At 37.0% G+C, this 23,189-nt stretch overlaps 1 protein-coding gene across 1 annotated transcript in view; it reads left to right on the top strand.

Moving 5' to 3' along the window:
- Nucleotides 1–22,260, top strand: part of Ptger3 (prostaglandin E receptor 3) — a 72,896-nt gene extending 50,636 nt beyond the window's left edge. The window contains exons 3-4 of the mRNA XM_070007060.1: nucleotides 18,687–18,778; nucleotides 21,349–22,260. Coding sequence (XP_069863161.1) covers nucleotides 18,687–18,778; nucleotides 21,349–21,352 — 96 coding nt within the window. The 3' untranslated portion in view covers nucleotides 21,353–22,260. The remainder of the gene's footprint in view (nucleotides 1–18,686; nucleotides 18,779–21,348) is intronic.
- Nucleotides 22,261–23,189: the final 929 nt, after the last annotated feature.

Below are 23,189 nucleotides of genomic sequence, written 5' to 3'. Positions count from 1 at the left end.
CCTAACATCAACTTATCTGACCTTTTCTGCTTCACTCAGACATATACTAGATATTGGAAATAAGGAAAACCATAGGACCTATGTTTCTTTGCACCTGGCATCCTTCACTTAATATAATTTTTTCTAAGCCTTTCCATTTCCTAACAAATGGGGCAATGTCATTCTTTCTGATGGAGGCATAGAATTCCATTGTGTGTGTGTGTTTGTGTGTGTATATATATATATATATATATATATATATATATATATATATATATATATATATATATACCACATTTTCTTGATCCATTCATCTACTGAGGGGCATCTGGGTTGATTCCATATCTTAGCTATAGTAAATACTGCTGCAATAAACATAGTCGTGCTGGTAGCTTTAGTGTGGCCTTGTTTGTGATCATTTGGGTAAATGCCCAAAAGTGGGATTGCTGGGTCATAGGGGAGCTCTATGTGGAGTCTTTTGAGGAACCTCCATACTGCTTTCCAAAGTGCTTGAACAAGTTTACACTCCCACCAACAATGCAGTAAGGTTTCCTTCTGTCCACATCCCCTCCAGCATCTGTTGTTATTAGAATTCTTGATTTTAGCCATTCTAACTGGGGTGAGGTGGTATCTCAACGTTGTTTTGATTTGCATTTCTTTTTATGGCTAGGGAGGTTGAGCATTTCTTCATGTGTCTATTGGCCATCCTTCTTTCCTCTTCAGAAAAGTTTCTCTTTAAGTCTTTTGCCCACTTATTTATAGGGCAGTTGTTTCTTTGAAGATTTGTTGTTAGGGGGATTTAATTTTTTTGAGTTCAAGGTATATTTTAGATATGAGACCCTTGTCCGTTGTATGGCTAGTAAAGATCTCCCAATCCATGGGATTTAAAATATGTAAGTATTTTTAAAGACATGTAATTATTATTTTTAGTAATTAAATCAAAATATATGCTCACCATTAACATAAGGAATTACCTAATTTTAATTACTGATCATGAAAAGCTGGGGAGAATTTGAATTGGCCCAGCCTCAGCTTATTATGTACTCTGATCATTTTTATTATGCATAAAACATATTTTAGAAGAATAAACCACTATGAGTAATACCAAATTTTTGTACAAATCTAATGTGTGTATGTATATGTGGGTATGTGTTTAAAGTTTTACCACAAAGAGAAAAGGATATATTCTTCAAAATATAGAAATAAATAATTCATTGAATCTTTAAGGAAGCTTTTCAAATTTGGAAAAAAAAAACTATGGGGAATCAATACCTTTACATAAATAGATAAGCTTATTATGTCTTCTTTAAATCCAGAATGGAATTATTCTTAAAGATTCTATTTCAACCAGGCACCAGTAGCTCATGCCTATAAATTGTAGCCACTCAAGAGGCTGAGATCTGACAATAACAAATTCAGAGCCAGTTTGGGCAGACAAAACCAAAAGATTCTTATGTACAACTAGCCAGCAAAAAGCCAGAAGAAAAGGTTTGGTTCAAGAGGTAGAGCATCAGCCTTGAGAAAAAAAAAAAGCTGATCAAAGAGAAAAAGACCCTGAGTTCTAAAAAGACATTACTTTTATCTCAGAGGGTGAGACCAAAACGATCATAGTTTCAAGTGAAACCAAACCTATTATATTCTGCTTGATCCTTTTAAATCACAAAATCAGACACTGCCATCATCGTTGAAGAGTTGAAATACCTGGCATCATTAACTGCTCCAGGAAACATCATCTCAATGTGCCACTGCCACCTTACAGATCTGGGACAGACAGTAAAGATTGCTGATTATATCTTGAGACAGTTTCAGACAAAATTAATAACCTGCATTTATTTGTTTATTCATTTATTTTTGACACATTCTTACAGTGTAGTGGGGCTGGCCTTAAACTTGTTATACATAGATGAGCTGTTTCTGAACTAGAGATGTCCCTGCTGGCCTTACAGGATTCAAGAACTTCCTTTTCTACCCTGAACTCTTCCCACTGCTACTCTCTGTGTAGTAAAGTGGGAAAGAGAAGATTTATACTACTTGTTGGTTTGATGCTGTGTAAGCTGTCCTCTCTAAAAAATGCCAATTTATTTGATAAATTTGGGGGAGATTTCATGTAGTTAGTTTGCAATCATCATTGAGCTACTGGGTATCACACAGGTTAAGATAAGACTAGTCAGCTGCAGGGTGTCTGTGGCTCATGCCTGTCATCCTAGCTACTCAGTAGGCTGAGATCTGAGGATCACAGCTCATAAACAGCCCAGGCAGCAAAGTCCATGAGACTCCTGTCTCCAGTTAACTACCAGAACAGTGGAAGTAGAGCTATGGCTCAAGTGGTAAAGCTCTAGCCTTGAGCTGAAGAGCTCATGAACAAATAGCCCCATGACTGACCTGAAAAAAAAATCTGCTCATGTTGATGCCAAAAACCTGGGAAACAAAAAATTTTAGTCCATTAACTACATTTTAGGCTAGATAAAATGAAAAATATTTGTTCTCTCTTTATTAATGTTTATTTTCTTTGCACTGCTTTAGATTTTCTTTTTGACAACTGTTGAAATTTATTCTGACTGTTGAGTGGCTTTATCAGAATGTTAGGTTTTGATCAGCTGTAGGAAAGACAACAAACAAAATAACAATGACTAAAGGGACAGAGAATGCTATATTTTCCCTACTCATATAAATTCTGGAAGTGGGAAAATGAAGGTCTGAAATGACTACTTTCCATCAGAAATTATAGCTATTTCTAGCTGTTACTTTTAGTGTACTGACTGACTCATGATCCAATATCATTGCTTGAACTCCAGTTATCAATTGACCTACTGGTCAAAAAGGAAGGAGGAGGGAGGCTATAAAGAAGGGTGGACCTCTTCCATTTAAGATTTTCCAGAAGTCTCATCATTTCTACTCACATGTAATTGCTTAGAATTTCATAACATATGGTACATACTTGCAATCCCAGTTCCTTGGGAAACTGAGACAGGAGAATGGGGATTCAAGGCCAGCCATGGCCAAAGCTGAGCATAGTGGCACATTACCATGGTCCCAGGTACTCAGAAAGCAGGGGTAGGAGAATTGTGGTGTCAGGTTTGCCCTGGCAAATGTAGTACAAAACCTTACCTGAAAAAACATGAAATAAAAGCAAAAGAACTGGGGAGTATTATTGAAGTGATAAGAGCACTTAATAGGTGTGAGGCCCTGCGTTAATCTCCTATGATGGAGCCTCTCCTCTCTGAGAGAAGGGGAGAGGGAAAAAAGGGAAGAGGGAGAGGAGACAGGGAGTGACAGAGACAGAGCAACAGAGGTAGAGAGGAGAAATGGGGTAAGTGAGAAGAGAACAGAAGAGGAAAGAAGGAATGAGAATTTTGTTATATGCTCTCATGTAACTGGGCTAGAGCTACAAATGCCATGTTTCAGTTAGTGTCTAGCTAATAGCCAGGGCTCTGTTGCAAAGAAAGGGAGAGGGCATATCAGGAAACAATGTGTAATGTCTGCTACAATTGTAGAATAATCCTTTATGTATTGTACTTGTGTTGCATAACTTTTAAAAATACCTTTCCTCTGAATGAAGTATTTCCTATGTTGGAATCTAACAAGGTGTACCTGAGGATCACAGTTAGTATCATGCAAAATTAAGATTGAGAGAAGAGGTGGGTTGGGAAAGATGATGAAAGATGTTGAAAAAAGTGACATTGATCAAGATGTATTCATAAACTACATTTTCAATAGCAGCTCCTTTGTTCACCTACTTAAAGATAATTTTAAAAATTAAAAGGGGCTGGGAAGGTGGCTCAGTCAGTAGAGTGCTTGCCTCATATGCGTGAGGCTCTGGGTTCAATTCCTCAGCACCACATAAGCAGAAAAGGCCTGAAGTGGCGCTGTGGCTCTTGTCGTAGGGCGCTAGCCTTGAGCTGAAGAGCTGAGGGACAGCGCCCAGAGTTCAGGCCCCGTGACCAATGGAAAAAACAATTTAAAAAAGGAAAAAGTAAATAACAAATAACTTTTGTTGTTTTGCATCGAAAGTTCAGCAGCTGACTTTGCATTCTTTCATACAGAACTAGACTCCACAAGGCCATGATGTGACTAATGGAGCTTTACTTGGTTTACTTGCAATGTTTTCATCACTTAGAAAAATGAAAATTTAAACTCATCCCAACCATAAAATTCATAACATTTGTATCATGCAATGAATACTTTCAATCATACATATTTTGTAACATTTTTATTGGCTTTAAGCCCAGATTTTCCTTTAATGCTTAGGGTAGTGTCTTGCACATGAAAGAAGTACAATCAATGAAGGCCAAATTGAATTGACCTTCCCAACCAAATGTAATTTATCTGTCTGGTATGTAAAAGACCCTTGATAGCTTCTGCTCATACCCAACCATTATCTGAATGACAATGTTACACTAGCTTTGATTTAATTTGATCCTATCGGATGGTTATGAGTCATTGCTATGCATAGCAGCACCATAGGGAATTGTTCCTCAGCTATGTAAGCATTCTGCCCTATACAGTGAGCACACCTGCAGCTTTAGGACTGGGAAATCCTCCAGAATACTGAAGCACACAAAGATTAATCAAATCGACTCTGACCTGGAGAGTAAGTACCAATTTATCATGAAATCCATGAGTCAGTGCAATTACCATATTTATGACAATCTTTCATCTCACTCTTCCTCGATCATTGAGTTGGTAAAGAGTGCATTTGTTTTAAATCTGAGCCATATTTGTTGAGATTTACCTCAAGAAAGTTGAAAACACAACTGCAATAATATCGTTGATTTTCTTGTAATTACAAGTTATATGAAAGAACAGTTTTTATAAGATTTGTTCTCTTTTATTATTATTGTTTTTAATTGTGAAAATACCCTACTGAGGGGTTATAATTACATAGGCAAGGTAATGAATGCATTTCTTATTAAGCATTGTTGCCTCCTCCTTTGTTTCCCCTTCCCATCCCTTCCCACTCCCCCATGGCCCCCTCCAAAGTAGTAAAGTTCGTTTTTCGACATAACGACTTGTACATCTCATTGTTGCAATGGGTCCACCTGTATCCCTATTTAAACGGGTTGTTTTTACCCTTCCTCTCCACAAATTATACCAACATCAAATACAATGAAAGCAGGGGTTATACTGTGGGGGAGAAGCTAGAGGCTAAATAAGCTCTCTCATAGAAAGCAGTTTTAGTGTTCCAATGAACAGTCCTAGCCTAGAGAATCACACCAAGTGTGCCATCATAGTACTTTGGCCAGAGAGAGAAAATCCAGGCAAGGAGAAAGAACATGTCTTTTGTCAGATTTAATCTTTAAAGTGGTCTCCTCGTTTGTTTGCAATTAGGATGACCCTTTTTTCTTTTCTTTTTCTTTTTCCTTTTTTTTTCTCTCTCTGTCTCTTCCTTCCTTTCCTCCTGTTATTTGTTGTTGTTGTTGTTGTTGCTGTTGTTGTTCTAGTCCTGGTACTTCAACTCAGGGCCTGGGTGATATCCCTGACCTTTTGTGATGAATGATAAAGCTCCATCACTTAAGTCACGATTTTACTTCCAGATTTTTTTTGCAGTTAATTGGAGATAAGATCAGTGATTTCCCTGCCTAGCCTGGCTTTGACCCATGACCCTCAAATCCCAATCTCCTGAGTAGCTAAGATTACAGGTATGAGCCACCATTACCCAGCTAGTCCTTTCTTTTTTATAAGTCATCTTGGATATTGTTTTTTTTTTTCCCCTAATCATCTTTAGAATGCACCAAACTGGAAATAAAAGGCTTATTTATAAATGTATAAAGGTGGTCACCATATTAATTTAGTATTATATCTTTAAGCTCTTGGAATGCAAATATCTAGGATGGAAATATCTAGGATGGAAACACTAATATAGTTAAAAGAAATGCTAGTTGTAAAATTAATAGGATTGGAAATATTTTAAAAGTTTTATTTTTTAATATGGAACAAATTATTTCACAAATCTTTATTTTCTGCTGGTTGGGGCAGGGCCTAGAAGGTAGAAAAGTGGCAGGGTGGGTTCTCAAGCTTGAAAGCCCTTTGTCAATCTCTGAGATTTTTAGTTGTTTTTTTCCTTTTTCAGTTTGTTTTGTATTCCCTTTCCTTAGCCAAGGTGGTGTCTGTACAAAGAAAGAAGCTGACTATTCTTCCTGATAATGGGAGAAGAGGTAGCTGCTGTGTCCAAACTAATTCCGGTCTACCCTTTTGGGTCCCTACAACTTCCCAAAAGTTGATCTTTATCATGTCTGATTGCCTTCGGCTGCTGGTAAAACCCATGGACTGTGATTTCACACATTCTGACCCATGTTGACCCAGACCCATTGGGAACTGCTGTCTCTGCTAGGATGACACCTTATCCCTGACCACAGCAGCTCCATGGTAGTCTGTTTGGCACTCAGATTTCCAGTCCCTGCCCTTACCCCAGGGGAGATCCAGGAAGGTTAGAGGAGATGCAGGGAATTGTCTCTGGTCCTTCCTCTCCTGATGACAATGTGCACGAGGACACGCTGTGAGGCTGGGTAATCAATGGCTTGCTGGCCATTTCTTCTTACTATTTGGGTTTTGTAGCCCCCTCCCAAAACCTGAATTTAATGCCAAGGCAGTTGTGATGAGGAGCTATCTCTGCCTCAAAACGCTAGAAGACCTTTTATAAAATCCCCTCCATGCAAATTCTCCTCTTGTTAAGGAGGTTGGCTTCACTTTTTCATTCCCTTCAAACTATAGTGTAGCAGTAGAGTTTCCATGAGAAAGAGGAGTTTGAAGACGATATTGCTGCCAATCCCAGAAAATATATTAGGAGTGATTTAAAGACTTGGAGAATCTTTTTTGTTAAATCAGCAAAATACCTTTCCAATTTTCTTCTGCAGCTCACAAATGTAATCCTTGCTACTCAGGAGGCTGAGATCTAAGAATTGTGGTTCAAAGCCAATCCTGAGCAGGAAAGTCCATGAGACTCTTAACTCCAATTAATTGCCAAACAAGCTGGAAGTGGAGCTGTAGCTCAAGAAGTGTATCAGACTTGCACACACACACAAAAAGCTTAGGGACAGTACTCAGGCCCTGATTTCAAGTGCATATACACCTACATGTACACACACACACACACACACACACACACACACACACACACATCCAGAGATCAATTTAGACCAATTAAAATAATTTTATTATTTCAATTAATTTAAATTTTAATATAAATGTATTGCTATTAGGGTGTTGTACAGAGGGATTACAATTTCATAAGTTAGGTAATGAGTACATTTCTTTTTCTTCTGTCATCCAGCTTTCAATTTCTCCCAGTTTCCCCCTCATGTCCTTGCCTACAAGTTATATAATTCATTTTCCATATAATATAAACTCAATAGCATATTTCAATTAATTTTAATAATACTATTTAAAACAATTACTAACAAAGCAGATATTTACGTTAGCTAAACCATATGGTACTATATATCTAGTAAAAAAAATCATTTTCTTTACTCAGATAAGTGATTATGTGCCTACTTTTCTCCCCCCCATGGCAATATAGTCAAGGTTCTAAGAAATTTAAGAAACAAGCCTCCAGTGTAAGTTGAATCCCAGGATGTGGCTACATCCTCCTGGTTCTGAGAGCGAAGACTGTGAACAAATTGACCAAATTCCACTGGGGAGTGGACAGGCTTACGTTTGCACAGTTTATGTTGAGAGCTGCACAGCATGAAAATGATAAGGCAGGATGTGAGTTTCACCAGGTGTGTGTGTGTGTGTGTGTGTGTGTGTGTGTGTGTGTGTGTGTGTGTGTGTGTGTGTGTGTAGATACTACCCAAGTTTAAGAAAAAAAAACAAATCCCCCTTCCACATTTAAAGACCATTTCAAAGTCAAGGTGGCAAGTGGTGGTAACTAGTGTTCCTCTATATTAGGCTTCATGTTGTTTTTTATACAATTAAAGAACATTTACCACACAGATCCTGATTTTAAAGAATTAGGATCATGCTTAAAAACTCATTCATGAAGAGTGGAGGAGGGGGAAGAATGCAATCATAAAATTCAGTGCATATATTACAAAATTAAGGAAATTTGAGGGGAAGGATAGATTTGGGAAAGATGGGGAAGAATGAGGAAAGGGGCAACTTTGAGGCACTGTACTCATAAATTGCTTTGTCACTACAACTCCTTTGTATAACTATTTACAGGTAATAATATACATTATGTTTTAATATAATGAAATTGGAGTAGATAATAAATTAGCATTATATTTTGCAGAAGGTCTTCTAATATTAATTTATCACATAGATATCACTAGAAATTAAAATTCAAATATAATTTAAATAACACTCAATGTTAATATTCAAGGTTAAAAAGATTATTCATCCATTTATTCATTCACTCATCAAATAGTTATCCAGTTCTTACTTGTACCGGGCATTGTGGTGGTGTGTGGAATGAAGCAGACACAATATAGATATAAATGCTGCTTCCATGGAACAGGTTACAATCAAGTGAGACTGGTATTCAGGAAGCAATTGGATCTATTCAAATACCCCCTAATTCTAGTTATATCTCCTCAAGCACATTATAGATGACAATAGGATTCAGTTCCTTCAGAATCTTCTGACGACTGCAGGGAGGTCTTAATGTCTCCACTGTTGCTTGGCAGACATATTGGTCTTGCCAACTGCTGAGTGTGTCCTCGGTTCCTCCAGCCTCCCTTTGGTTATTTCTGAAGAACTTTCTTTTCTAGGCATTGTCCGTTCACTGCGTGAGCCTCTCTTCATCCTCCGGTCTCTACCCACTGCAGCAGCTCAGTCATATTTGCCTATTTACTAAAATAATATTGGCTAAAAACCATTTCTTAGAAAAAGTAATGATGTATATTTATTCAACAATGTATAGTGTATAATAACACTTGTGGACAATGTGATATTTTGATTTGTGTTCACTTGGCAGCTTGAGTGAATCAAGATAACAAATTAGCCACTTAATCATGCATCTTTACTAAGAACTCCACCTCAGGTCAGGGGTGAATGAGGATAGAGGAAATGAAAAGACAGGGTGCACTTTAAAGTCACAGATAACCGCAGCTAATGTTTATTGAGTGTTCCTTTTCATAGCTGTCCACAAATGGACACTCTGAACTCTGTTGGTAAGAAGAGGGAAAGAGGAGGAGAAGCAAAGATGGGGATGTGGACCGAAGCTTTGTGTACCACAAAATACATTCTAATCTTCATTCTCTGGTAACAGGAAGGAAAAGAGGAATTTTATGAAGGATTTTTGTGGGGAGTGTGGTGTTTGTACATGCATAATGACGGGCTTTCTACAAATGGAGAATGCAGTGTCAGGTGGTATATATAAGCAGGACAGTAGTGTATTCTGACAGTTTCCCATCCAACCATTCATGTGTCAGATATAAGAAATTCCTTCCAAGGCCCTAGAAGGGAGGAATAGAGCAGTCTCATTATAAAAAGGAAAGAATCAGAGGTGATACTGAGATGAGTTATCTGTAGATCTGTGTTTGTAATACAGTTGTAAATTTATCTGGTAGAATAATTCTCCCAATCACAGGCAAATGAATAGTGATGCCCGTGAAGCCCAAACTGCATTCCACTTATTTTTAATTAGTCTTTCCTAGACACTGTACTTAGTTTTATACTTGTATCATTTGATTATACATTGCATCTGTTTCAAGTTCTGCAAAATCTGGTCCCACCTCTGTCTGGCATGGTACCCAAGATTTCATGTAGAAAGTAGTATTTGACTGGTTCTTGTAAAACTAAAAGATCTCTGTGCACATGACAAAAAATGAGCTCTTGTTCTGAATGAGGGTAACTATGAGACAATATCTAGGTACACTGAAGGGCAGTAACTTGATTTGTTGATGGACTCCAGGATCAATAAAGTAAAAATCAGATTCCTTACCTTGTCTAAGGTGTTTGCACTGTTTAGCTATTCTACTCTTTTGCTATGTAAGCAACAGATTTCTATTTAGATTAGTTCAAGCAAGAAGAAGTTTGAGAAGAGGAGGCAAATTTGATACCTTATGTGCATCAATGGAAATATCAAAGGGGGTGAATCTGATATTTATATGTACCTCTGAAAAGCCCTTTGTGCAATTTGTTTATGCTAATAAAATCCTTTAAAATAAAGAGGTTCCTTGTAGCAGAATATTATGGATTAGAGAATGCTAGTGGCATATTGGGTTAGAGTTGAAAGTTCAAAAATGAATCCCCAAATCAACAAGTCAAATAAAAGGAATTTCATGCCTGCTCTTCACTATTACTAAAACCTAGCAGTTTTTTTCTACTTGTTTGTGTTTCCATTACCAGCTGCCTGTTCTTTCCCTCCACTGTAAACTAATTCCTTGCCTCTGTCACCTACTTCCTCTTGGCTCTGCTTTTTTTTAAAAAAAAAAAAAAAGAATCATTAAGATTTATTTTTAATTGTTACAATTACATGGGCAAGATAATGAGTACATTTCTTATCAAGCATTGTTGCCTCCTCCTTTGTTTCTCCTTCCTATCCCTTCCCATCTCCTACCCTATCCCCACCCCCCACCCTTGGCTCTGCTTTTTTATGCCATCTGTTCCCTTTACTGATCTTTCCAAATTTCGAATTCTCAAGAAAGCAAATCTCAGCTTCGACAGCTCATTATTCCTTGACTGGCAAGTTCAGAGGTCTAGGCTTAATGTACAATTTGTCTTGCACATTTGTTCAACCTGATATGCTTGAGATGTAGAGAATTTTAGTATCAAATACAAACATTTGTGTTGGTCTTTCAGCAGAGGTTGTGAGTCAAATACTTTCCTCTACAAGTACCTACATGTGAGGTTGGCCTAAATATATGACGTAGACACAGTTAATCCTTCCTGAACTTTTTCTTTGTGTCACTGTGCCATTTTCTGTTCTCGTAATGCTGCCAACAACTATATGGTCATAATTACTACCATTGTCCTTGTTGTGAGGGAGATTTAAACTGAAAACCAATAAGCTCACAAAATGTGGTCAAGGTCATACAGCTAATTACTAGAGGAGCTGGTGAGTAGTGCTGGTCTAGAGTCCATTTCTCTAGACCACAGGACTAAATGTGAGATTTTATGAAGGACAGCTTATAGTATAGACTAGATATAGAAAAGTCCCTTTCTAAAGGAAGTTGATCCCAAAGTGGATGAGCTAAAAGGTCATGATGGAGAATTGTTAGAGAAGAGGTGTGATTTACACAGGTACAAAAATACAAATCACTTAGATGTGGTGATGATGAATATGAATTTTAAAATTGATTTAGTACTCATATGAGACATGTGAGTACTGATGAAAAGGAGATGACTGAAAAGAAAATGAAGTTTCTTAGCCATAGAAAGAAATGATTTGCTGTTTGGAAGTATCACATCAAAAGCTTTCATACAATGCTTAAGAAGGAGCTGTTATGTTCTTCCTTACATAAAAGCCTTGACCAGTCCCAACTTTCCCTGCCTCTGGAAAATCCCCAGAAAAGCTTAGTTAAACTTTTAGGATGTTTTTAAAGCCCTTGCCTTTCATTTATATAATGTGGATCCATATTTTGAAGGGAAGACTTTGTATCCCTTACTTCATAACATGAAATAAAGAACACTTCTGGGATGAGCGCCATCTTCAGTGTTGACACTCTGGTTTCTTGGAGCCTCTGGGGATCCAAACATGGAAGCAGACCTGCCAAGCAATGCCACAGAAGCAAGAAAAGCATGGACTCTTACACAGCCTTGAGAAAAGCTTGAGCAAACATTTTGGCATGAGAAGTAAGGGAGGAGCCTCATACAAGAAAACTTTGACAACCAGTGATTATTCATAATCCTCAAAGACCGTATCAAAGTCTTTGACTTGAGTGGGGTAGCAGTACAGTAAACTTTTTCGACCGATGTTCATATCTACCGAATATTAGTCCAAAAATGAAATGCCTGTGGTTGCATTTGCTTATTTAGAACACAGTATTTTTTCCAGCTTTCCTTGTCCTTCTCCCAATTCTTCCCAGATCCTATACTGCCTTATGAAAGCTCAAGTCCTCTAAATTACTTTTACATTTCTCCTGTCTCTGAATTCTTAAAGCATCTACTGCAGTATTGTGAGGAAACCAATGTCACTAAAGTCCATTCTGTTTACCATGTATTTTAGTATTTGGGAAGAGGGGAAAAGACAAGATTCCCTTTAAAAGTTCAAGATTCAAACAGAACTCTGGAGTTACAACACCTAGTAACACTAATAGATTTTTTTAAACCACCCAGAAAATGAAGTTTCACTGAGGAGAAGGTTACGGAGTATGAGAGCTTTTAATGAATTTGGAGCTACCCCAAGTCTCATAGAAAGCCACAAGAAGCACTATTGGAAGAGCAGGCCCTGCCTGCCCATAGATTCTCTAGGCAGTGTAAATACAGAGAAAAGCAATAAAGACACTGGACAGAAAGCTAGGATAAATCAGCAGGTTCATTTTCTTAAAAGTTTTGCTGAGGTTATATACAAACACTCCATTAGGCTGTGTTACATTAGGCTCTATGTAGTTACTCAGCAGGCATCACCATGCAAAAATGTAAAAGTCTGCCCTGATGGGATTCAGTGACAAACATTAAGTGGTCAGATCACATGTCTCCATTCTTTATTCTGCTTGTTAATCCCTTTCTCCCACCACCACCCCCTCACTGTTTCCCTTTCTTTTTCCCTTTCCCTTCCCCATTCTTCTTTCCTTCCTTCCTTCTCTCTCCCTTCCTCCTCCCTTCCCTTTTCCTCTCTCCCCTCCACCCTCTCTTTCTCCACGCAAGTATTTGCTAAATAACTTATGCTCCAAGGTGTTTATTAGTGGACCAAATCTACCATTCTATGAGGCCTAAGGACAGAACAGAAACAAGGAAGCTGGATTCCAGATATAACTTTGCTGAAAACTAGCTTTGTGACAATAAAAAACAAAACAAACAAACAAAAACCCTTGCCCTTCTATCCTCATCTGTTAAGGAGAGAGTTAGATTACATGATCTCTAATGCTCCCTTAGCTTTGAGTGCATAGTTTTGTTTACTCCCACAGAGATCACCACCCTGGTGGAAGCTGGCATGTTGCCTGAGAAGAACTTACCAGCTCTCAGGATATGCCCTGCAATGCCCTGATATGCCCTGAATGGAGACAAACATTATCATGTTATACTCTATAATGTGGCAATATGGTATTTTAAATCATTCCTTATGTCAAATGTTTTTCTACGAGATGATAGAAATCAAGAAGTGATATATATTTATATATGTATATCTGGATTGGGAAAAACCAAGTTGCTGTTAGAAACTTGGGTTTCTAATTTAATATTCCAAAAGTATTGAAATATTTCTCTTTGAATTGGTCAAATTCTATTTCTAGTAATTCTAATTCTAGTAATCAGTTGATTAATTTATTTTTATGTATCTTGAAAATATTACCTTAATCTCATTCATCAGAAGAATGATTTACTTATTCCAGACTAAAGTTTCATTACTCATGTAAAAAGAAAGAGACAAGTTTGTAAATAAGAGAGCTTTTTTATACCATACAGGAATATCTTGCCTGAGACCTACAATTCTAGAAATGATAACATATACCAGGTTATACAAAGACTAGTTTTATTAGCATAGGAATGCAGTTCAATTACAGGGAATTAGAGGAGATGAAATACTGTGTTGTTAGCACATGTGTTCTAGAACTAGTTTGCCTGCATTTGAATCCAAAGTCTGCCACTTCTCTGTTGCTGACTCTACAGGTTACTTATCCATACTTCCATTTCTTCATGTGCCAGGTAGTTATGAAAATAGTCAAAGGAATTAATGTTGGTAAAGGTTTAGAACAGTATTTTACAAAGAGAAGATACTTTATAATCTTAGTGGATTATTTAGAGACACTTGAAAGAACAACTAGGAAATAGAATGTGCTTACAGGAAATGGTAGAGTCACATAGCCCAAGCACCGGCATTTGTGTACATTTGGTTTCCCCAAGCAAGGCATAATTAAAAGTGGAAGTACAGGAGCCAGTGACAGGAATGCTGAAGAAAGAGGGGATAATCTATCACAAGCACACAGGTAAATAGAAGTGAAAGGAAGGGAAGCTAGAGAAGTTTTTCTGTAGTCTTTTTCTTCAAAAACAAAATCAAGCTAAGCTCATATTGTCCAGGATTAGGCAGTGGATGGGTATAAATTCGTGAACTAAGGTAGATGAATAGCAAGAACTCTAAGCATCTAAAATAGCCATGTGGTATACCTCAGTCATCCTGGAATCACCCTTGCAGAGAACTACTGCAGTGTTCACACAGAGAAGCAGTGTGTCTCTGAGCACCTTCACCAGGCACTCTCAGCCAAACCAACAGACACAACGTCAACAAACAATCCATTTTAGAAGTCTCAAAACTTCTTTGTTCCAGTGTCTGGGAGTCACCATTCACATATCAGTCCTTTTAGTCTAATTGCCACAGAAAAATAATAATTCAGTCCAAGTGTCAAATTCACATTGGAGTCAAATTGAAATTCAAACTGCCTCCTGTATTTACATATTCGTGTGTTCAAGAAATCAGAACTTGCTTGTTTCACTATTCATTGTTCACACTGGGACCTACCACTAGTGTTCCTCCCAAGAAGTAAAGGCTATGGGAAATGTATATATATACCCTTGTCTAGACATGGGACAAAGGTTGATGTGTCATTTATATTCCAGAGTTCACCTAAGGATCAGGTGGAAGCTAAATTCATCTGAAATTCCATTTCTTCTCCTCCTGTTCCTTCTTCCTTTTTCTTTCCCCTACCCCCTTCTCCCTTTTCACTCTTTCACTTCCTTCTTCTAAGACAAGATCCTTCATTATTAGCTGAAATACAAATCTTTGGTTCAGGGTCTGACTCTGGGAGTACTCAATCAAAGACAGCCCTTACTTGTAACTTTTTCATTCATTCATTCACTTAAAAAACTTCACTAAGTATCCATGTGTTTTCTGCTCAGTTCAATGAAGACAAGTTGTGTAAAATGTGATCATGAATATTCTCAAAGTATTATGTGGGACACATGAAGATTATCCTTGTTAGAGGTAAGGGAAAAGATAAAGGTGTGAGAATACAATCATATCTACTGTGGTAAATTACACCTGGTAAATTCTCATGCATGCCAAAAAATTTGATTAGTCCTTAAGTTGCTGACATTTATTGAAGAAGAGCCAACAATTTACCTAAAATTCCATTTTATTCAATACTTATTAGACTTTGTAAACCAGAGTATGAGAAATGGATGTATAGACTAATAAGTATAATATGGTGAGTGCACTTTGAATACTGCATAAAATGCTGTAGAAATGTGATAGAAAGGTACATTTCTAAGAAAATGGAAGGAAGGGCCTTGTAGAATTAATTCTAGAGAGAGGTATAGAGAAGAATTTTTATAAATGGAATATTGCATTCTACCACAATTAGGTGTGAATGTGTGCTGGCAGATCTCTGGAGGAGTAAGCAATGTCTGGATGGAAGTATGGTTTGCATGAAGATTAGACAAGATAAATCCAGAGGTGTAAGTGGAGCCACTTAGTGGTAGACCTTAGGTACTTCAGAGCTTTATCTGGTAGCAATTGGATACTGAGAAGTATGTAGGATTTACCTATGTGTGTCTTAACATATGGACAATGTGTTAAAGAAAAGTTTACATCATAAATAGTAGTCAAAAGACTATCATTCAGTTAAATTATCACTTCTAATATATAATCACTTAAAAACTAGTATGTATTTTTAGAAAAATTATTGCAGAATTGACAAGAAGGTACAGAAATTTCCCACATATCTTCTGCCCTCAAATATCAATAATCAATAATACCTCACCCCCATTTGTTACAGTGTATGAGCCCATAAACCCATTAAACTCATTTTAATGTATCAATACCAAGAGTCAACAGTCGACCATAGTTTCACTCTTGCTGCTTTCTTGCTAGGTTTGTACAAATGTATAATGACCTGTATCCACCATTGTAATATCACATGGAACACTCTCACTGGGAGAATGAAAACTCCCCAGGCAATTTTATCTAGTATATATCTAGTTTGATACTAGTGAATCAAACAGACACCCTAGTTGAAAACAGGTGAGCACTTAAAGAATGTCCAGAAGACTAGAAAGGAGTCAAGCAAAAGAGATAAAGAGGTAGTTTGAAATTAATGATCTACTGGTTTAAGGAGTATACTGCAGAAATCAGGTGTGGCAAAAATTTCTAATGACACTTATAGGGAAAGTGATGGTGTGTTCTTAAGGCAAATAAAGACCCACCAGAGGAATAGTGTGCAGGAAGGAAGCAAAGCCTTAGCTCTTCATAGATTATATTGCAGCCTCCCCTTCCTTTATTCTTCTGCTATTTGACATTGGACAGTCATATGACATCCAAATTCCTAAAGTTGTATCTACTACTAAACTTTTGCCAACAAATAATGCAAGACTGAGTGTGTTTACTTAATTAAAGCAGTGATCTAAACAAGAACCAATTAGTATAACATCAGCATGAGAAACCTACTGGCCAGCTAAAATAGGAACCTATTCTAACCAGATTGTTCTTTAGTATATAAAGAGGGACATTTCATGCAAGAGTGCAAAACAGGCTTTGAAAGTATCACAAAATAAATTGGAAAATATGTGATTTTCCCCTCAAGTCAAACCACTCTTCCAGAGTCAATGTTTCAGTGAAAAGTACTACTAACTTTTTTTCTACTTGCTCTGAAATAGATACTGGCCAAGTGTCAGCTCTGCTGTAAACAACACATAGCACTTTATGATCCTGCAGGCACTGCCTTTATAAAACAGAAATTATCCTTCTGTTTAACACACTCCCATGGTTTCTCTTATTTGCAATATCTAGTATATGTATGAGTCAAGCGGAAAAGGATAGATAATGTGATGTTAGGAAAATGAACCCTTAGATATGTATTTTAACGTTTTTTTTCTTTCACGCATGTGTTTCTAACGCATTTATAAGATTATTTCTTTGTTGCTTTGTATGTCCCTCCCCCACAGTATAACCCCTGCTTTCACTATATTTGATGTCAGTATAACTTGTGGAGGAGATGGGGAAAAACAAGTCATTTAAAGATACAGGTAGACCTGTTGCAACAATGAGAAGTACAAGTTGTCATGTCCAAAACGAGCTTTACAACGTCGGTGCGGGGGTGGGGGGGGGGAGATTGGGGGGGAGGGGGGAGGCTGGGAAGGGATGTGAAGGGTAAACAAAGGAGGAGGGTGCAATACTTGATAAGAAATGTATGCATTATCCTGCCCATGTAATTGTAACCCCTCTGTACAGTATGTTCACAAATAAAATAAAATTAAATTTAAAAAAAGTTGGAAATCTAAATGTCTGTATGGACTAATATGTAATGTCCTGTCACTTAGGATAGGTACACTGCCTTTGATGATCTTAGTAACATTTTTGAGAAAGAAAACACTCTAAGAAGCCAATAAAAAATAGGCGGAACAAAAACATTAGATTCCATTTTTTCTGGTTTCTGTTTTCTTCTTCTTTTTTTTTTTTTTTTTTTTGTCAGTCTTAGGGCTTGAACTCCCAGCTTGAGCGCTGTCCCTGAGCTCTTCAGCTTAAGGTTAGCACTCTACCACTTGAGCCACAGCACCCCTTTCAATTTTCTGAGTGGCTTATTGGACTTAAGAGTCTCACGGACTTTCCTGGCTAGGCTGGCTTTGAACCATGATCTTCAGATCTCACCCTACTGAGTAGGTAGGATTACAGGTGTAAGCCACTGACGCCTGGCTGTTTTTTTTTTTCTTGTAACAGTTTCTTGTTAGAATTTCATTCTGCTTCCCCCCCACAACAGAATTACTAGAAAATATAGAAAATATTTTTTAGCTATCAGAAAATATTTTCTTAGAATTTTGCAGTTGCAGCCAGTAAATCTAGGTTATAATCTAACAAGTATGTTGAGATATGTGCCAGTTTTGTACCTTCACCCATTCATTTTGCAAAGTCTTATTGGCCAGGCACTGTGATTGTTGATGGAGATGCAGTGGCAAGCAAAACCAGAGCCGCTGCTCTCCTGACACTTATAGCTTAGATGTAATGACAAATATCAAATGAGTTCCTAAAAAGAATAATAGTGGTGTTCTCCACATACGGTGAGGGACAGTATTAGTCAACAGGATGCTTTCTGAGGAAGTAAATTTTCAAACTGAGATCGTAGAATGACTGTGTTAGACATATGATGTAGGAATGAATGAATGATGTACAAAGGCTCTGGAGTGAGAAGAGGGATGCTGTTCATAATGTTCAAAGGTGGATAGGGCAACATGCAAAACAAATGGCTGTTTGAAAATGAGAAGTTTCCAGGAGCATTCAGAGACTATGGCCTTTGAGGTAAAGAATTCTGGTCTTCATCCTAAGAGCCAATAGGAAATAATGAAAACTAATACACTGAGAAGTAGCAAAATTAGATTTGCCTACAACAAATCATTTAAAGCCATTCTTCAGCATTAAACAGAAATGGAGGTATCTGCTGTAAAGAGGTACAAGTTATCAGACATTGTGGAGTGCCAGATCAAGACATGGAGAGAATCAAAACATGGAGGTAGGAATGAGATGGCTAGAGGAAAATAGTAGCTAAAATATCTTTATTTACTTGGTCATAACCAGTGTGAGCTGATGTGAGTTGTTTTGCTTTCACAATATTCTAGGAAATGCCACCTGACAATAGGGGTCTTAATCAATAATCGTGTCTCCTGAAACCCTCTGTTTACAGATCAGGTACCCCACAAACAACTATGCTTCCAGTTCAACGTCCTTACCCCACCAATGCTCTTCAACCTTGATGTGGAGTGACCATTTGGAAAGGTGAGATTTAGAAGCGATGGACAGGATGGCCTTTTCTCATCTCTCTGTTCTGCCACAAAGACAGCATATCCCTAAGAAATAGAATGCAAATTAAATATACACATCTGATTAAGGAGTACTAAATTCCATAGAAGAGCTGTGACTGTTTATAAAACTCTACTTAAATTAACTCCAGCTAAGAGCTTTCTGAGCCTGGCTCCAGTCTGCAATTCTGGCAAATCAATTTTCTTGCAATGAAGCAGGCTGGCCTGGACATCACTGATTTTTTTTTTTATAAGAACATGTTACAGAAGGATTTTAAGGATAAGGTTTAGACTCCATATGACTATCACACTTTTGGTTATCCTTTTGATTTGATTATTTTACGTGAAATAGACACTTCAGTGAATGGACACTTTAGAAAGCATAACCTAATATCAAATCAATGCATGATAGTCCATGTTATTACTTTTTTATTTTGTCCCAGTCACAGGACTTGAATTTAAGACCTGGATGCAGTCTCTTGGCTTTTGTACTCAAGGCTAGCACTTTACCACTGAAGCCACAGCTCCACTTCTGGCTCTTATGTGGTGTTTAATTGGAGGAAAGAGCCTCATGGACTTTTCTACCCTAGGTGGCTTCAAACTACAATCCTCAAAATTGAGTCTCTTGAGTAGCTAAGATTACATGCATGAGCCACCATTGCCCAGCTTATATTAAATTCTAAGCACACATTTCCACTCTCAAGCACTTAATATTTCTGTTTGGACTATAGGATTAATTAAATAAACTCTGACAGGTATTATTGTAATAAGTGATGTATTTTTTTTTTACAGTCCTGGGTGTTGAACTCGGGGACTAGGAACTGTCCCTGAACTTCTTTTGCTCAAGGCTAGCACTCTACCACTTGAGCCACAGTACCACTTCTAGGTTTTTCTGTATGTAGTACTGAGGAATTGAACCCAGGGCTTCATGCATGCTAGGCGAGCACTCTAACACTAAGTCACATTCCCAGCCTCTGATCTACTTTTTTTTATATAAAAAAGGGAGAATGTGAATGACAGGATTTCATTATTTTTCCAAATGGCATACTAACTTATGACCTGTCTATCTCTTCATTTGAATAGAAATTAGCATGCTTCTTTATTTAATTCTCTAGCTATTCGTAAATATAAGAACTCCTCTACTCTATACAAGTTATTATGAGTGTGGACATTCAACAGCTTAATTTTGTTGGTTATTTGTCCTCCCACTGACTGCAGTAAATGAGAGATGATCACTTTGTTTTTCAGGGGATATTGAATGCTTTTCAATGGGGATAAAGTCTGCAACTAAGCTAACATGAAAATAATAAGCTGGGCGATTCTGAAAGATAGTTTTAAAATGATAAGTCAAATACAATTTTTATTCATCTGACATTTACAATTCTATATCTTTCTTTTAATAACTGAGAGATATGAATACATATAGTTGGGCATTGTTTTGCTATAAACAAGAATTTCATTAGGGGTGAGACAAAAGGAAAAGAAGTGGTAACTGCTTATGTCTCCTTTTTATAGGTTTATTCTAATAGTATTTTTAATTTTAGGTAAATTTTATTGTACATATAGGCCATTATAAGAAAAAAGCCAGGGGCTGGGAAGGTGGCTCAGTGGTAGAGCGCTTGCCTTGAGCTAAAGAGCTGAGGGACAGCGCCCAGGCCCAGAGTTCAGGCCCCACAATTGGACCAAAAAAAAAAAAAAAGAAAGAAAAAAGAAAATAGCCATACTTTGTATAGAAACTTTGGGGAAAAATAGAAATATGGCTTGCTAAACTTGAGTTCCACCACTCAGAAAAAAAATCTATCCTTAATTTAGAATAGTTTGTTCTATTCTTTTCTCCCTATGTTCTTCTTGATTTTGTTTTATATGCATATGATATTATATATGCATTTTTTGTGCTTTCTTATTTCAGTTAGTATAAGCATTTCTCAGACAATTTGCAAATATTTTGCAAAGCTATTTGAATATTTATATGAGTCTATCAAAAGAGTATACTACAGTTTACTTAAACTTAATCTGTGGTCACATTGGCACCATGACTAACAGTACTGCATCATTACTGGAGGGCTGAAATGCTGAGGGTTTCTTTTTTATGTGTGCATTTTTTATAAGAAGACTTTAAAGAAACATGTAATATACTGTTTTTAATATTCTTTACAGATGAAGGTAGGCAGATTGCATCTGAAAAGAATGATAGATATTGCACATTTCATTACCAATGAAGAAAATTTATGCTTTGCTTCATCTTAATCAGTACTTCATTTATCATTTAAAAATATACAATGCTTTGTTTCATAGATGAAAATTGCATTTCTTGTCCATTTCAGTTTTCACTCTTCATTATTAGTTTGGGACTGCAATTACATACATACAGCTCTTATTTTAGGATCAGTTTCGCCCATTTGTAAAACATAGCATTGCTTCAAACAAGCATTATTTGACAATATATAGACATTTTACCATATCTTACTCTCAATATACACAGAAATTTAAAAGTTTATCCTTGTCCACACTTATGATATCTCTCTCTCTCCCTCTCTATTCTAACAGATAATGAAAGAACAGAGGTGGACTTTTTAATTGAAATTCCTGCTTCCCGAGTTTGTATGTGGCTTCCCATCTGAGGAGAATTTTGTGCTTCGATTTGGATTGCATCTTTATTTTTGTCTCATATTTTATTTTAACATGTTTCTTGTCAATAATGCATTCAGAAGCTAGTTTTATTATTATAATCCATATTCACTTGGTTCCTTTGAAGAATTTTGCATACTCATTTAAGAAGTTGGGAAGGGTTACACAAATATTATTGCTAGAAAGGTGAGCTAAAGAAAGAGTGGCATGCGTGTTCTCCAATCACACACCTTTATCTGGGTTTATCTTCTCCCATGTGGCTATCTTTACATTTGCTACAGTTTCTGATTTCCCAACTGAATTTCATGAATTGGTATAAATTTTTGACAGTGAAAAGCAAAGACATCAGGAAGAATCATTCATTTGACTTAATGAGATAGAAAAGTATGCCTCATGAAGGTAGGAACCATCATGATCCTTACACAGATTGTATAATTAATATTATACAGAGGCTATGTCCTCCTGGATTAGGTTTGCAAATAAAAACTCCTAACTTTCAGTTTTGGTTACAGCTCATGTAGTAATCGGTTTAGTTATTATATGTTTCTTCCCTTAAAGACAAAGGAATGATAATGCTAAGAGCACTTTTGAAGTGTCATTAACAGTAATAAGCTTAGTGATTATTAAATATTCAAGTAGAACAGTGGAAAACATCAAGACAAAGCCCCTAGTTATTACTTCATTTGTGTTTTATTTTTGAATCACCATGAAACATCACCTATAATTTTTTCTCAGGCTCTCAGGTAGCATCTAAAAAGGCAAAATTAATAAATGACAGCTACTGTACACCAATGCTGTGACTGCTTTGAAATAAAAGTCTATTTTTGTCTATATTGGAATTTTTTAAAATTCTGTGGACTTTTTTTCTTTTTTTCTTCAAATACATTTTTAATTGTAAAGATACTGTACAGAGGGGTTACAGTTATATGAGTAAGGTAATGAGTACATTTCCTATCAAGCATTGTTTGTTGCCTCCTCCTTTGTTTTTTCCCTACCATCCCTTCCTTCCCCACCTCCCCAACTACTCTCTCCAACCCCCCAACCCCGCCAGAGTGGTAAAGTTCGTTTTCAACATAGTGTCTTGTACATCTCATTGGTTTTTTTTATTAATAAATATTTTATTGTGAAAATACCATACAGAGGGGTTACAATTACATGGGCAAGATAATGAGTACATTTCATATCAAGCATTGTAGCCTCCTCCTTTGTTCCTCCTCCTTTTTTTTTCCTTCCCATACCTGCCTCCCATCTCCATGACTACACTCATTTTTTGACATAGCATTGTTGCAATGAAATGTACCTGTATCCCTATTTAAACAATTTGTTTGTTTCCCTTCCCCTCCACAAATTATACCAGCATCAAGTACAGTAAAAAATAAAGGGGGGGGTTATGCTGTGGGGGAAGGACATACAAAGCAACAAATCACCTTATAAATATGTTAGAAACAATAGCAAGAAAGAAAAACCACTTGAATCCTTATCTTGGGGTTCATTTCGCCTAACCTCAACTTATCTGACCTTTTCTGCTTGTCTCAGACATATACTAGTTATTGCAAATAAGGGAAACCATGGGACCTATGTTTCTTTAGGCCTGGCTTACTTCACTTAGTATAATTTTTTCCAAGTCTTTCCACTTCCTAACAAATGGGGCAATGCCATTCTTTCTGATGGAGGCATAGAATTCCATTGTGCATATATACCACATTTTCTTGATCCATTCATCTACTGAGGGGCATCTGGGTTGGCTCCATATCTTAGCT

Source organism: Dipodomys merriami, unplaced genomic scaffold, assembly GCF_024711535.1.
Source record: "Dipodomys merriami isolate MVZ:Mamm:240054 unplaced genomic scaffold, mDipMer1.0.p SCAF_7, whole genome shotgun sequence".
Taxonomy (NCBI): domain Eukaryota; kingdom Metazoa; phylum Chordata; class Mammalia; order Rodentia; family Heteromyidae; genus Dipodomys; species Dipodomys merriami.
The sequence above is the reverse complement of the archived record's forward strand: the minus strand, read 5'-3'. Positions and strand labels throughout refer to the sequence as shown.